Source organism: Bombus flavifrons, chromosome 7 (assembly GCF_040668555.2).
Source record: "Bombus flavifrons isolate JBK064 chromosome 7, iyBomFlav1_principal, whole genome shotgun sequence".
NCBI classification, from domain to species: domain Eukaryota; kingdom Metazoa; phylum Arthropoda; class Insecta; order Hymenoptera; family Apidae; genus Bombus; species Bombus flavifrons.
Window position 1 is genome coordinate 6126267 of NC_138448.1, and position 17449 is coordinate 6143715.

The 17449-nt window shown below is 37.5% G+C and overlaps 1 protein-coding gene and 2 long non-coding RNA genes across 3 annotated transcripts in view; 1 reads left to right on the forward strand and 2 right to left on the reverse strand.

Annotated features, from left to right (window-relative positions):
* Positions 1-1228: 1228 nt before the first annotated feature.
* Positions 1229-13021, reverse strand: LOC138181404 (uncharacterized). The gene is made up of 9 exons (XR_011173503.1): positions 12792-13021; positions 11921-11981; positions 10969-11556; positions 9403-9586; positions 7575-9146; positions 4671-5189; positions 2482-4077; positions 1978-2385; positions 1229-1925 (listed from the first exon to the last, which is right to left on the reverse strand). It is a non-coding gene; the product is annotated as an uncharacterized LOC138181404 (long non-coding RNA).
* Positions 8562-17449, forward strand: part of zfh1 (Zn finger homeodomain 1) — a 35134-nt gene continuing 26246 nt past the window's right edge. The window contains exon 1 of the mRNA XM_069116112.1: positions 8562-8695. Coding sequence (XP_068972213.1) covers positions 8662-8695 — 34 coding nt within the window. The 5' untranslated portion in view covers positions 8562-8661. The remainder of the gene's footprint in view (positions 8696-17449) is intronic.
* LOC138181405 (uncharacterized) lies at positions 15055-17230 on the reverse strand. The gene is made up of 2 exons (XR_011173504.1): positions 16955-17230; positions 15055-16838 (listed from the first exon to the last, which is right to left on the reverse strand). It is a non-coding gene; the product is annotated as an uncharacterized LOC138181405 (long non-coding RNA).

Sequence of the window (17449 nt, forward strand, 5' to 3'; positions counted from 1 at the left end):
ATCGCGATCGGGAAGCTTGTGGAAGCGTGTCGGAGAGAAATGGCAGCGAGATCAGCGTAACGTGAAACGAAGAGAGAACAAGGGAGAGACCTGGTATTGGATGGAAAGAGAATGGGGAGAAGAGAGGCGCACAAGTGGCGCACACATGGTGCACAGTTGTTCGAGAGGTCAGGTTTTTGTCCACGAGCCTTCAGTTTTACAGATCCGGCCGAGTTTCTCTATGTCTCTATATCTATATACAGGGTGATCCACGTAACGCGACATTTCCATTCCTCGATGGGATTATAGTCGGGGCTGTTTCTATGGATGGAATGACAGAATTGGGGGACAATGTGTATCGTCAGAAAGTTTCTGTGGGTACGGATTGATATTACGTTGGGATGAAATCTTGCGAATGTTTGGTATTGGGGATGCGTCGCAGCATAGAATTTTACCGGCTAGTTGATTATTATACAGAGATAATATTTATAATCGTGTTCGAAGATATTCTTTATCGTCGTTCATTGGGATAAATAATTTTGATGAATTGTATCTTTTCACAGGCAATTTTTACTATTGCGTTTGGAGATATTTTTTATTGTTATTCGTGGAAACGAAGAGTTTTGAAGAAGAATATTTTTACATTTTTCTGAGTTCATAGGTACGCGATTTTGTAATATTCTTATTGTACAGGAAGAGGGACAGTACTGACCTTGGTACTAAAATAAAGTAAAATGAAGACACTGAGGGAGAGTGAAGCAAAATAAAGGTATTAATATACCGTGGTAAAATTGAAAAAATATTGTACTTGTTGTCGTTAAATGATGTAGAATTTATAGAATTTAACTCAATTAAGAATCAAGAATTGGCTAACAGAGACAAAGTTAGGAATAAAGAATCCGTTTCAATTATCTCTTCTGGAAATTACACAGGCTGCGAAGAGGAATTTTTCTTGTAGCATTTCGTAGCAAGATCGAGTATGCAAACTTCGTTAGACAGACGAATGAATCAGCCTGTACACAAGTACACACATATATGCATCCGCCAGTCCCCATTCGTTCTAACAAATTGTCGAACCTTGGCGTTTACGTTTCGTTTTGTATAGGTGGCCAGGCTAAAGGTTGTAAGATACGATGAAATTTGAGCAGTCGAAAGGAAAAAACTTACGCTTTCCAGGAGAAGCGATAAAGAACACCGATTTCGTGGCACAACGATAAGTCACCCTTCGCTTTTCTTTACGGTGCTAGAAGAAAAATAGACACAATAAATTAACTTTTCGTAATCCCGATTTCCATAATCTCAGTTCTAACGACAAACATTGAAAGAACTAATTGAAAATAAAATAAAACTCTAATAGGGAAAGATAATAACAATTATCAATTAATATCTTAACAATGAGAGATAATCTGCCATAGTTCAATTTCTTATCGTTAATAAGAATTAAAAACAAAACAGAAGTACGATAAATTCTCAACGAAAAATGATTTTATGAAAATAGAATTTATTAATACTAATATTTTAACCTGATCTCCGACCAATTCCATTCTGATCTCATTGGCGATTATATGGCTACCGATGGTTAGAAACTATAGATTACATTTATCGAGAAGAGTTCTCTGAACGAGTTTAGAATTCATGATCAGCTTAGTTGGCATGGCATGAATCATAGAAAAATTCAGTCGGTCGCAATGAACTCATCGATGTATCGAACGAAAAAGCAATGAGGCGAGCCAACGCCATCGGTCATCCGTGAAAGACGGTAGTATAAAACCGCGCGTTATCTGGATAAGAAGAAAGCGCAATCTTTGGTAAAACACAATTGACCGATGATCCCTGGAACAATAAGCGTCGACTGGCCTTTCCATCCAGTTATTCCACACCGCGTAGTTACCCCATCTCGTCCACGGAAGATAAAAATCTGGTCCAGTTTTTCATTATATAAAACCCTGAAACGTGGCTCAATGAACTCGTAAAAAGACAAGTGGAAAAAATGGTTACCTCCAATTGGAACGGACCAAGGAGAGAAAGAAGTCGAACCCTCGTTAGACGTTTATTCCTTCCATCATCGCTGATTAATATATAGCTCGAGATAAAAGCGTTCAACTATACTGTACACTTAAAAGGTATCAATCTTTGAGACGAGATAAGCGAGATAAACCCTCCAAGATCTCAAGTACCATTTAAAAAATGAAACCATATATCACTACATATTGCGTTGTTTGGAAAGTTTGTAAAGGAAGTTAAGAAAGATTTAAAATTTATGTAGAATTTTCGTCACCTGTAGCTTTACGAGTCTTTTAGATTCTAGAATACGATTACGTTGTTCAATTAATTACTTGCAAATGTTTTTCAGACACGAGAACGTTCCAGTTAATTTTCAGAATTCCTTGAACATACGAGGTCTTACTGAAAAAAAGAAATGAACCTGTTTCATTAACAAATTTTCATTACGAATCAAACATTACATTATTTGATATAAATTCATAATAAAACAAAACGAACCTTTCGAACAATCCAATAGAGGGAAAAGTATACTCCAAGAATAAATCTTTTCGAAACAACACGAAACGGAAATATCCTCTAAAATATTTCCATATAAACCATCCCAGTTCCCAATAAGGAAGATTCTTCTCCACCACTAAATCCTTGCAGGAGAAGTGTATCTGTATCTTTCTCTACGATTCAAAAGTCGAAACGTGATCATAACGCGTGGGGAGAGACGGAACTCGAAACGTGGCACGCGGCAACTTATCTGCGCGCATATACTACACAGAGATCGGAAACATCGTACCTACGGTGAATCACTCTGCTATTGTCCAAAGGGAGGAAGAGAAGGACAGAAAAAAGAGACAGGGTGGAAAGATAGGCAAGAACGCGTGCAGTCGGTCGCGTTCGCAGAGTCTAGCCTGGCTACGGCGAAGATAAAGAAACACGGTTGCGAATCACGCCGCGGTGGCGCCTAATGGGCGGCAACAAAAAGGGACACGGTGTGGTCACCACACCGCACCGGCATCGGGGAATTCCCCTCCGCGAGGAGACAAACTCCCCACTACGCACCATGCTCGACTCCCACTCGATTAAAGTCGGCCGAATTCGGATACGCTCGGTGATCTCCGCGTCATTGCTGGACCCGCCACGCCGGAGATCGCGCAGTACCGTATCCACCAAAGGAGATTTCATCCTTAGGCACGTTTCTTATCACTGAAACACTAACGACCCCTTTGGAATCCTTGATTAAGGGCTTTTAACATGCTACAAACGTTATATATAGTGGCTCGTGAACGTATTTGAATACTTAACATGGTAAACTTTTATACAATATTGCACGAGTTACATAAAATATTTTGAAATTTCTTTGCACTGCAATGAGTAGACTGCGGATTTTTATGCATCTATAGAAAACTTAAAATCGTAAAAATGCATATAATATGCAAGAATATGTAAAATACGCAAACTATAGTCCTTGTAATAATATTCTGCTTAGATTCCGTCTGTTTAATTAAGTTTATAAAAATACGAATTTAGGTATAAATCTGCAGTCTAGTAATGAAGCACGACGACTGTCATGATTACAGTAGCTTCAACGAGTATGAATGAAACGGCTTTTTTTTTTTATTAGATTCTACCCTGTTTCATTTTCATAGTATATGAAACTCGTATGAAAGTACTATTAAATGTTATTAAATTAATACGAAATTTAGTATGCTTGTACATCATTAAGTAGTATGCGAATACTTCTTGTAGCTACTATATATTAAAAATAACGGAAATTTTTTGAGAGGTACATTGAGAAGTTTCGTTGTTTTTAAAAAAGTGGAGGGTAATTTCATTGGTTTTGGAATGTCGGGGGTCGTATAGGTAATCGAAAGAGGTTTTTACGATTTGGAACGTTCTGTTGAAATGCTGGTAGAACGATGATGGTTCAACTGGTGAGATACCAAGAAATTCAACACCTCGAGACAAGACCTTTGGGAGAAGGGGTCGGCAACTATTGGCTCTAATTGCCAGTACTCGTTGAATGGAGATGGTCCGGCTATGCTTTCGCTGGTATATAAGTCCGGCTTTAAACGATCACAGTCCGACGCTTCTCGTTTAACACTTGAACACAAGAAAATTGTGTACGATGATCCCTTTTCATTTGTGTCCTTCTATCATATGCTATATCTTCATCTTTTTTAAGCCTAATGTCATAAATTTTTATATAAAATTTATCACATAGCTTTCATTTTAAAAAGTTATCATTTTATTAAAGATACCTCAGGAAAGAGATAAATTTCAAATATTGCAATAAATTTTCTCAATACAAAAATGTGTAAGAAAATGTATATATAAGAGTCAAAAAAGGAACTGCTTATTCAGAAGATTTTCCTGATACAGTTCCAATCGTCTCAAATGTGAAGTACGTAATAACACGTAAGTACATATGTACAATATGTTTGTTCTTCTATGTGGCTCAGGACTGAAATAAACGTATGACTATCTCGCAAATTAGTTTCATGAACAATTCCCTACTCGTATGTGAATCAACGTTTATACTCATCAGAGGAAATTCAGTCCAGTCTTTCGCTGATATTCAAAGCAAGCAATCAACGTGACGCTAAATAATTGTCCATACTTCTCTCGTAACCTGATACGTATACTCGAACGTGTGATAGATGACTTTCAAAATAATATATTACGGTCGTTCTTACCTTGCTCCATTGGACAATAAGTTCAGTATTAAATTTTCATGTTGATCGATTCATGTAATATTCAAGGTTTGATTGAATCCAAGTACGAAGGAATATACATTAATTTACAAATCAATCGATTCATGACGACTACGCGCGACGCTTTCGTTCGATGGCGCACGCATACATAGATGTACACGCGTAAATCTGACTCTAAATAATCGTCGGATGGCTGTCGCTTTAAACGATGCAGCGTGCCTCCCGTCTCTTTCGGATATTGTTTCGAAGCGGTCCTTCCCTTTCATTCAGTAATTCGCAGGCAGCTGCACACTAATAATAGTATCGGACACTGCCGCCACTGCTTGCCGTCTCTGCTTTCGTCGCGGCTGTACGTACACATTAGCCATCAATATCGTAGTTGCCGACGATAAGCTACCTTGTAGCTCGACCAAGCCTGCGGGTTAACTTCGCTTTCCTGCGTTCTCTCTTTCTTGCGGTGCGCGCACGTTTATCTGACGTTTATTCGAAGGAAACCGTGGTCTGGAAACGAAGTTAGAAACTGCTGGATATAAGTCTTACCGATCTCCATTTCAAATCGATTATTATTGGCTAATAATCAACTTAATATGTTTTTAACGTTGTTAGTATATGAACTGAAGGTGATATTCGCGATTCGTTTATTAGACGATATGTATTAAATTAGATGTACAATGACTATAAAAAATTTGCGATTTGCATCATTGCATCTGCGTAATAATTAATTAGATCCAAGTATATTAAATTTTGCATCATCTATCTAGTAATGAATATTCTCATATGAGTATGAAAATTTACGTACCTGATAAAAAGATACGTCATGAAATAAGGGTATATATATACAAATACTTTTCTTAGCCACTGTATATATTTTCGTGATGATAGAATTGTTTATTGTTGAACTATTCTTGCTAGGAAGAGGAGAGAATGGAAAATTTCGTTGATACCGATGCGACGTTGTTACGTAGATTGCATCGCGAATAAGAGCTTCTTGTCTACTTTAAAACGTATTTACATACCTCACGGCGGTGAAAAGTCAAGGGAATCGACGAAGATAACCGCACGCGCTACCGAATGTTATCTCGTTTCCCCTCCGAGAGAGTCCGAGGTATTCGAGTCGTGATTGCAAAATATCTCGTGATATGTATAAACATCATGAAACGATATTGAATTTTTCAATTGACAAATTGACTTGACAAACGACCTCAAAAAATTCAAGAAGAAACTAATTCATCTTTCTAACGTCTTTTCGTTTCATCACCTTCGTCTTACACGAAAGCTGTTTTCCTTTACGAAATTGCTACGAGAATTTATTGGACGTGAATATACTTGATAGCAACATTCTCGTAGATTTACACACCCCCATTCGACTGGTATTTCAGCGTAGTATCTTGGAGGATGCGCATAGAACACGTGAAGAGGAAGCTATATAAAAGTAAATACAATATCGGCGCAACACGCATCCTTCCTTTCAGCAGATAAATAACGAGGTAATCACATCTGTGAGCCAATGAGCCAAAAGATACCAGGTTTCCGGTGAACGAATGCGCCACGATAAACCGCTATATTAGTGAAAACAACACTGCTCGACTACATAAGTTCCCTCTGGCTACCCCCTTTGTATCGTCGTCGACGTCGTCATCGTAATGAAACCGTGGTATATAGAATCGATAGAGCAGGGTGCCATATCTAGCCGGTTACGCTCCTGACCTTGATTGCGGCCAACGCACACGTCGAGATGCGACGCAGGTAGGGGATGTGGCGACGACACGGGTAGACGAATATATGTATAGTACGCACGAATCGCTCGAGGATAACATCTCGTAGCCCAGGGAAAGCTATAGCAGAGACCTGTATGTGAAGAGTAAGAGGAAGAGGAGGAAATGTAGAGAGAAGCGTGCAAGAGAAGTGGGAGAGAAAGGGGGTAAGTTGGATGTTGAAGAGGGGAGTTCCAGCGTGTCCATCATAACGCATAGAGGGGAGAATAGGAGAACGGTTGGAACGGTTACGGGGAGAAGTAGAGAGTGGAGGGAAATAGCAGTGAGAAACGGTGGTGGGGGCGGCGGTCGAACAAGACAAGGGAGACGAAGAGAGAGAGAAGAAGCATGGGGGCGGTGGCTGCTCTGCTACGGCCGCCATCACCATCCGTCCCATCCTATAGTAAACTCCGAAGCAGCAGTCCCCAATCTGTCTCCATGTGTGTTAGTTAGGACCGTGTTTTACCGGTGCTTGCTACTCCAAGCTGGTAGTAACACCGACATTTCTGCCTTGCCCGCTCTCTGCGATGCCCTAGCATCAACTCCCGATCACCGTCGCGCTCTTCCCTCGTTCCTTTCTTCTCTCCATCTTTTTCCCGCTATTCTTTCCCTCCAGTCAGTCTCCGTAAGTGTGTGGTTTTTTGCCTCGGTGCGTGGGAAAACGTATGCGTACGCGAATGAAAAGAATCGGTAGAAAAGGAGAAGGCGGTGGAGGAGGAGGTGGCAGAAGAAGAACAGCGTATCGCTTTCCGCACGAATCGTTTCCAGGGATATAACCGGTGCGCGCTGTCTTCCTATCCGTTTTTCAACGTTCTTTTCATTTATCCTAGTTCGTTAAAGAGAGAGTGATACATAGTGTGATTAATTAGGAAGTCGTAACAGTGCATCACACCCATATCTTAAATTCGTTCCTCAATATACTCACGGATTCGTTCGAGACATCGAGCGATCCTTCAAACAGCGAGCAAGAAGAAGCGGTCCAGACACGAAACGATATCATCGAAAGAAGATTCTTTGAGTGGATACGAATCAAACACCGTCTTTAAGACGCAAAGCATGAGATCGAATGAATATACATGCGATAAAGCAGGCTATACCTTGGGACATAAAATAATAAACGAAATTTAATTACCCCGTTCGTTGTTCCTCGTCCGAAGAAATCCTCCAAGTTCTTAAGATACACTCGTAATCATTGGTCTGTGGCATATACACGATGAAACGGACGTCGAAGATCCAACGAGGCTAAAACGCGTCCCACCCAATCGGTCCTCTCGAATCATCGTCGTGGAATCATCACTTATCGGACGAGGGGAACGAAGGAACGGACGAACTATCCGTGGACCTCAGCGCTGCCGCCCGCTGGAATTTCTCCTGTCGTCGTCTGCACATAACCTCTCTCTTTCTCTCGTCTCTCGAGCCGCTCTCTTTTCACCACCTCTCACCTCTCTGTCCCTGTTATCATTCTATTGCTCCTTCTCTGTCTCCCTCGCGTATCCAAACACTTGACTTCGTTCGTCTATTTCACATCGAAGAGAAGAAACGTGATCAACATTCCCGTGTTTCGTTGAACTCGTTGTGCGCGCGAGTGACACGGCTGCTTTTTAATGATCGCGGCCGCGGTAAGTGCTGGTCGTTGGTTCTGGTCCCACTGTCTGAGCTGTTCACCACCTTGTGGATATCCAGACTCGAAAATCAATCATCTATGATCAAGACGCAAAGGTGATACTCGCTCGATTCTTCATATACGTACGAAGCAGCCTTGTTACCATCGTACGTAACCTAAAAGCAAACGAAAGATAGAATAAGAAATGATACTGAACAGCCGTGCACTAGAACGTTGGTGGATGTGAAATAACAATAACACTTGGAGTAATCGTGACGAAGTCCTGTCCAGTTTTCTCCGTCGTCCGATTAAACTATTGCACGAACGGACGTTGGAACCTCTGTTTCGTATCTCTATGCTCCTCGACACTAGAACAGCCGATTATCGTTGCTTTGTACTGGCAGTACGTTATTTATCGAACGACTCAACGGAGAAACGGGGAGGAAGGGTACAACCATGTGTCGCCGCTGTACCTTGAAACGTCACAGATCACGCTGGACGAACTCTTGAGCGGGATCGCAAGACGCGCTGCTGCTACCGAAGCATTCAACCTGGCGGAATTGTCGAAGAAACGCAAGACGTACCTCGGGGAGCACTGGCTCGCGCTCACGCGAATATGAGCATGACTCTCGTCCGCAATACGTTCAAAGGTAAGCTCATATTTTTTTGTAATCTATGTATGTGTGCGTGTGAAACGCCTGTTGTTCTTCGCGGCTCGCATTCATAACAATTGCGTATATGTCATTACCGTATCATTAATATTTAAATAAATTCTGAACATTGTTAGGTACTAAAATGTTGACTAAAATTTTATATTACATTGTTATATTACACTTTGTTACGTTTTGTGTATATTGTTACTGTACAAAGCATTGGATGTAATTGTATAAAAGAGTAAGATTGTTTAAATGTTTCATGATGCATTTAATACTTTACATTGGTATTATAACATTAAAAGTATTACAAATGTTACGAATATGACTGTTTCTTTCACTCGAATACTTCAATTCATTTTGGCAATGGCGGTCACTTGTAAGCATGGCACTTAACCTGTTATGATTTGAATATGTACCTTGTTATTACTCTGTAAAATACATAGATCTGCAAAAGATGTTAACATAAGTCAGAATTTTATGCTTACAAAAGATGGTTTTACACCCATAATATCGTTTTCTATATTTCTATGGTGAGTGATGGTTAAATGTACTTTGACCGTATGATTACATTTGGAAACGTAACGTTACGTGTACTTCACGATGTTGACGTTTGTGTTTCAGAGATTATGTTTTATTGATTTTCTCTCAATGATAGAGTTTTTCGTTTAAGAATTCATAAAGTTCGAAAAATATTTACACACATGTGATTTCTGCGTGTGCTTCATAAATACGACTGTATCCGCGCGCGTGCGGACATAGACGAATACGCATTGTGTTTAACATACGCGTGCATTCCACGCATGCGCGCTATATTCATGAAAATATCACCTATTTTTTGTGGACCGGTGGATACGATGGCGTATATCAGTAAATCGTAATAGGAATCTTTACATAAATTGAAAAAATTCGATGTATTCTCTAACGTGGTAAATTTAGATCTTTATCATATAACGTAATTATATTCTATATTTAGACCTTACGAAATTTGTCACTCGATAACGTTACGACACATGTGCGTCTTAATAGAAAAAGACAAAATATAGTGATATAAATTTTTGTGAAAAAGACAAAATTCTAGTATAAAGATTATTAAATAGAACATAATAATGTGTTCTTTGTAGCAAAAATAATTTATCCTTTTTTGTACAACCTTACCAATAAGGATAGCGAGTGCCTATAATTTTCATTTGACTTATTTTATTAATCTTGCTGTTCTCTTTATTTTTTCTTCAAGCTCGAACTCGTTTCTTTTCAGATATTTTCTACCCAAAATTTGGTATTCTTCATCCATGAAAAGTGTGTAATACATAGAAAGTAGTACGATCTAAATACGTGCATATAATGAATATTGGAACCAAGTGTTTAAAAACTAACTATATTGAAAAAATGTTCATTGGAATAGAATTTTTATCTAATAAATTAACTAATTAATTATGGAATATAGCTCGAGGTTAAATTAATTTATAGTAGTCGAAAAGCATAATATTCAAGACACCAGGTATATATTTTCATATTAAGTCATATTAAGGTCCAACGTTGCGTTAACGCAACATTTCATTCGTAATTTCTGTTTATTAATTTACATTATCGAATTCTGTTTTCTATGCTTCAAATTAACTCACAATAACTAAAAAGAATAACGCTCTATCAACTAGAATATATTTTTACATTACCCACACACGTGATTTTAGCTGGCGAGAAAAGTAATACTTCTTAAAAGGTCAACACCGATAAATCACACAATTTATTTCCCAATAAAAATTCCGCGTTGAGCCTATTGTTTAATGGATAACTTCCGAGAGATTGTTGTAAATAATTCGAGGAACGCGTCATCAAAGGAAAGCGTTGGACGCCGAATCTCGGACACGCGTGCATCTTAACCTTAACACATTGACTGGCACGCGAATTTTATGCATTTTGTCCCGGGAGCCGCAATAGATTGAAATATGCTGAACGGTAATATGTAATTTTTACAAAGTATTATATCGGACCTATGCATTTTTTTCTCTGATAATGTTATCTAAATCATTTGCATTACTTTTTTTTATCGATTTAAAGTCAACAATTTTTTAGTCCCTGAAATTTGTCTTGTTTTAATCATTCTAACAAAATGTAGTAAAAATTTAGTAAAAAAACTGCGCAAATTTCTAACAAATTTAGCAAATTTTTAAAACATGTAAATAATCATCGAAAACCTCCGTGGCAGACAACATGTTAACGTATATCGGCGGGCGCTTTCGTCCAGCGAAAAAGTATTTTTTACTTACTCGTGATCTATAGGTTTCGCAACTTCGTTCGCCTTGCTTGATTCGTTGGACAATTTTTATCGCACACGAGCATACGGGCGTCGCGTCACCTAACGATGAGCCCCGACGGTTTTTCGTGATTCACGGCCGGTAGGAGCTTGTACGTTCGGCTGAACTTTAGACCCGACACGTACTACTTTCGTGGCGCGGATGTGCGAAATGAATTCAGATGTGGCAGTCGGTGTGCGACGGCTGTTTCGTTTCGAGTATCGTTCTCGCGTTTTCACGTAGGACTGCGTCTTTGTTCTTGGCTACGGGTGTAACTTCATAGGTAGTATTACGAAATTCCGACACGCAGTAACACGGCCACTGTGGCCAAAATAATTAACACAAAAAGGAGGAGCACATTCACCGTTAGATGTTAAATTCGTGGTACAATTGAAGTCAGCGAGATTTTATGGCTCAAAATAATATGGAAGATAGGAATGACGAAATTGCGTTGGAGATTTCATTTGTGATAAAGTTGGGCTTGAAAAATTAGTTGTTATATCACACACTAGGTACAGACTATTTTTAAAGAATATTTGAAAGACATCTGAACTGCTATTTCTGTAATAAGAAGGGTCGCAGATTTAGTTGAATTAAAATTTCATTTGACTATCAGTTGTTGAAGTTGAATGTTTAAATAATTATATTTGCAGTACGAAATACATGTTTTCTTTAAACAGTAGAATAATGTATGCACAAATGTAGACCAAAATATATATTCCTATAACAAGGAAGTTCAAATAAGATATTTAAACATTGTATGTGGCCATTGACGCAGAATGAAATAACATGTGAAACAAAAGAGTCTTTCAAATGCTGTTCTTGAACTTATAGTAGAATGCTCTCGTACTCGACAAGGCAAACAAGAATTCGATCAATTGGCATAGCCAATTTTTTTCTTTTCCTATTAATAGTAGGTACATACCTGGAATTTCGGATGGTCTTGCAAAGAAGACACAATGTTCTAAAATATCAAACTGGGTTTACTGAAAACAAATACATTGTTTAATTAATAACCTACAAGAGTACAAATATAGTACTTAATATATAGAAAGTTATATATATCATACACCTAGGGAAATGGTTAAAATACTTTTGAAATAAAAATATTAAATTAGTTGAAACAAGTTTTTTACTCCTATTCCAAACAAAAATTATTCCTTAGATGTAGAATCCGAACGTTTAGTCATCCACAATCGAAACGAGACTTTATTCGCCACAATTTAAACGAGATACTCTCAACTTGAGTACTAACTCGACAAAAAAAATTTCGCTCTTACATCCTGTGGCATCTTGCCAGTCACTCGAAAGATACAAAAGAATTCTCTTCTGTGATGGACTAATTTACACGAGTTTACAAATGATATCGATAGTCAGACCGGTTCCGTACATCAGAAACGTAACTTGATATTTAGAAGCTCAAAAGATCATGCTTGTATATGTATATGTATCATTTCTTCACATTGACCATTCGGTAGTGTAGCTCATGAGAAGAAAGTCTCAAAGAATCTAAAAAATTCTAAGATACTTATTGTGAAATGCTCTGTTACACATTATACAATCAATTATCTACGAAAGATTAAATATCGTTATACGTTATACAATTATTAATATTTATTTCCTAAAAAGTTGTAAGTACATAGTTTTTTCTATCTGACCTCGGGAACGCAGTTTTATTTTTAAATCCGTCATTCTGAATTCTTCGTTATTTTATTATGACACTGTCAAAGGTTAATAATTGACACATGGTAATCATCGAACGATATAATCCTTAATGAACGTAGAAAAATATTTACCGATTTGAAACCGATTCCCTGAGAAACTCTATTTGTGACGAAGAGTGGACCGTGTCGGTGGGAAGGATTCGTCGTTTCAGCGACGGCCATTCAATCGATTCTACCGCCCTCGATGGATCGAGGCCGCAACGCGCTCGTGCTCTTCACCAATTTGCTTCCAAGTAAATATTTACCCCACGCGAATGAACAACTGGTCCTAGACTATTTTCCGTATTCTTGTCGTCAATTTTGTTTGTTAATCGACAAAAGGGGCTCTCTTTGTTTTTCTTCAGCTTGTTGAAGTGTATAATTTGTATCGCTATTGTTGCCTTTGGAATATTGGCTAGGTTAATGTGCGGTTTTATAGATTAGCATATAATGGAGGTTACAGGACATATTTTATTGGATAGGTAATATACGTGTAATAATATGAAACATTAAGTAGCTATAATTTAATGTTTATTTTTCTCCAGATTGGCACAGTGTGAAATTTGTGGTGTTGTTGGTTATTAGTATTGATAGATTTTATTGTTAGGGCAAATATTGAATGAACAATTTTATGTAACGTATATTATAAGATTGCGTTTCGTCGAATGATAAGATAATAGAACATGGAACTATGAAACGTTAATTAATTATAATTTAATGTTATTTATTATTAATTCATTTTAAGATCGATAGAATGTGTAATTTCTATTACTATCGATAATATTAAATTAAATCGAATGATTTATCCCTATGTGTGGAATACAATGTATATATAAAATGAATGTAGAATATAATGAAATAGATTGTACATATGTTATTAATAGCTTTCATTCTTTTAAAAAGCATTCTTTATGATTCTTTGTAACCGAACACTGACTTCAAAGTGTCATTATTTACAAATCTATTTATTTCTGAACTATTACTAACCACGTGTAAAAATGTCAGCTTTGAATCTTCTAAACAAAGATGATACTTTGATATTTATAGTTTCCTGAGAAAACAATGTCACGCTTTTGGTACGCGACATTTAGTTGCCTCTAAATCGTCATCTGCATAGGTGTAAATCAAATCCTCGAAACGAATGCCAAATCTATGTCACGCCGAATTTCTGCGGTCTGTTTTTTCGTGCAGAAAATTCTTTTGTTCTTTTGTAAACGCGTACGAAGTGTACATTGTTCTTGTGGACAGATAAGCCACTCGTTCGTTCCCCATATTCCACGATCAATGACGTTACTGTATCGGAGACAGCACGCGTCGTATGCAGTTCACTAAGTCATCCGCCCGCTTGTTCCTCTCGGCCTCTTCTTTCTCTCTGCTTCCGTTTATCTCCTGCTGCGGCCGGTTATCGCGGTACTCCGTCTGTTTCTCCGTTTTTCAGCGAAACGCGGACGAATAATCGACTTGCACACGCGAACCGCCGTGATTGCGAAAATGTCCGGTTTCCGCCGCGTACAATAGAAAATTTTAGACCGAGTTTGTTGTACAGATCTCCCTTTTACTTTCTCAAATACGTCAACACGGACCCGTTCCGCGGAATTTAATTTCTTAATCGTTTAATTAATTCGTGAGAATCCTTTCGATACACCAAACAAGATTAGAAGAGGATTTATAGGTGAATAATACTAGTGATTACTCTATGTTTACTCAGACTGAAGATCGCAGGAAGAAAGAAAATGAAAGAAAAAGGGAAAGAAAAAAGAGAGCAGAAATAGATAAATACATAAATAAAAATTAAATAAGATTTTCCCGTTTGAAATGCTAATAATGCCTTAGGGAACGAGTCTGTAGTGGTATATAAATTCCACAGAATTTGTTCATTGGCTAATACTCTTTAATCTTTTTTTTAATCAACGACTTCTTCTCCAGATCTCTGAAACAAGAGTACAGATATACTTGTCCTGAAAAAGTTGCTGTAAACTCGTTGATAATTGAAAGAAAAGAAATAACTATAAAATATGACAATAACGATATATATTTAATATAATAGTATCTATATTCTAATATTCTGTTCACATGGTATACAATTTTTCTTGTTTTTTGTTTTCATCATAGTAATAATTTCTATCTCTACGTGATTAAATTGTTTTGCGGAAGAGAAGAAATTGATCGCATTATGACTTAGTACATGTATTGGTGAGATTGAGGCCTTGCTGTATTGTTTAATGGCATATTTCATCGAGCTAGTAAATAAGGGGATATTGCAACACTAAAAGCGTTGAAGATTAATATAACAGGAACAAAGCATTTATAGAATATCTAAATTTAATGAGCAGTCGGAATAGAAAAAAAAAAGATATTTAATTACACAACAGTTTATTGTAATATAATTTATTAAACATATAAAAATTCAGTATATAAATTGTTACAAGCAGATTAAAAATTGCAAAGACTATGCTGTATCTACGTTAGAAAACGAAAAAAAGATGAATAAAAATGAATTGTTCTTGGAATTAAAATCTGGAATAAATCATACGGTAATAAAATATAGTAGGTTCTCCAATATTGCCAGACAGTCATCTCATGCCAAACCAGTCATCTGGTTTGGTTAAGCTCGTAAGGTTCTAATTTTGAATTAATTGCGCCAAAGTAGAACTATATACAAATATCTTTAAGCGTAGCACGTTTAGACGCACGCATGGTTGCCTGTATTTGCCAAGTTCTCAAACACGGCACACGACAAAAGAGTAATTAACTCTATTCGATGGCACAAGGTCCGGCCCTGTAGCTGTATTTACTCGGTTGTTTCATTGTAGTTTATACCTTGATGCGTTCCATGTATCGTGCGCTTTAGATTAACCTTCATTTAGTTTTCTTACTTTCCTTTGAATTATTACAGTCCTCTCCAAGTTGCAACATGTTAATAAAAGAGGGAATTAAGAAGAACTTTGAAAACCTTATTCGTCGAAATTTACTGAAACAAAGGAATTATCCCGAAACAAAAGAAACAAATTTTTATTTTTATGCTTCGTTAAATGTTAAATCTAAAATTAAAAGACAATATAGATTACTTAAAATAAAGGCTAATTAGGATATAGATTAATAAATGTAGATTAATTAAGATGGATTGCGCTAATACTTAATGTAGAGTGCAAATTTGTCCGTAATCTCGAATGGAACGAGAGGTTACGGTACACGTTTGATTTCGTGGAAGAAGCTGATCACGAGCAACCGGGTGGCGTCAAATTCATTCACGCTATTACAACGTAAAATGATAATACAATGTGACGTAATTATTGTTTTCTCTTTTCGATAGGGAAGTAACACTATCGTTTCACCCACATTCCAGTATATCGTCCCTTTCAACTTGCTCCACCGTTTTAAAGAATTTAGCGAACACGATAGAGAATGATAATTCTGCAAATAGAGAAATCATTTCGTTCTTTAAATTTGCAAATTTGTTTTGTGATTAACAGGAACTCGAGTGTCTGTCTTATAAGGAGCGATAAGAGCAGTCTGATTCACTTTCTTTTTCCATGTGATTCATAGGAATTAAAAACACTTGTCAAAGCTAATACACAACTAAAAACAATAAGCTCTGATAATATCAACTTAACTCGCCTATTCGTGAAAATTATGCATAAATCTTTACTATCTAAACATTTCCTCTATATGATTTATAAATATGAAAAATACACGCGTAAAGATTTGTAATCAAACAACAGCAAGTAGATTATCTGCATCGACAGAAAGATAAAAGCAACAACTTGACTCGCCCTTTCGTGAAAATGATGTTTAAACGTTGACTATCAAAAGTCCGAAGAATCTCCGTAAACGTGATTTACGAGAGCGAAAAACAGTAGCCAAAATGAGTGGCTGAAAAAGCAACGAGGCACGCACATCAATCTGCGTAACGGAATAACGCAGCATCAAACGTTATTGTCGCGGTTTAAATCTCGTTCGGTGAAAATATTTCCATGTGGATAATCGTGGCATCGCGTCGTCTCGTAATTGCAGCCAATAGCCCATTGTTTCTTGATAAAGAGACTCGTCCACTGAATCATCCATGACCCGAATTGCACGATTTCGAATCGGTTTCTCCCTTCTCTTGTTATTACGGTAGAACTCGAAATTCGAAAACCTCTGTGGAGAATTAGTCGTGAATAGGTATCGCGAAATAATGAGGGCGAAATATTGCTGTCGCAGTCCGTCAAGTATATTTGAAATAAATAAATATGCGTACAGTGAGTCGTTGATACAATATGAAATTCGGAATAAATACTCGTTATTGTTCGTCGCGTAGATACTCGAAGGTGCTCGTTAATACTCCATATGAACTGTTCGATACTGTGTCGCACGCGATCGCGACTGTTTATTTATACTGGTCGGAGGAGAGTCGGAAAATTCAAATTCGTCTTCATTCGATGGTTGCATGTAGCGGCGACATTGTTTTGCCCGGAGTTTATTTGTTCTTACATTACTTGTAATCTAACGGTCTTGATACTTCGAGGCAAAACAACAACATGATTTGAAATGTCCTCATGTGCCGCTGCACCTCTATAAGACTAGAATTTTGCTCGTTCGCTTGCACTCCGCTGTAAAAATCTCTGTGGGAATATAAATTTCGTCCAACTGGAATTATTCTCTCGCGTTCGCACGCGTCATTATACACGTGTAACTCGAATTCAGAGAAGCTCCTCGACCTCCGTAAATCGAAGTTACCATGTACCACCCTCTGTCTGCCTCTCTTTCTT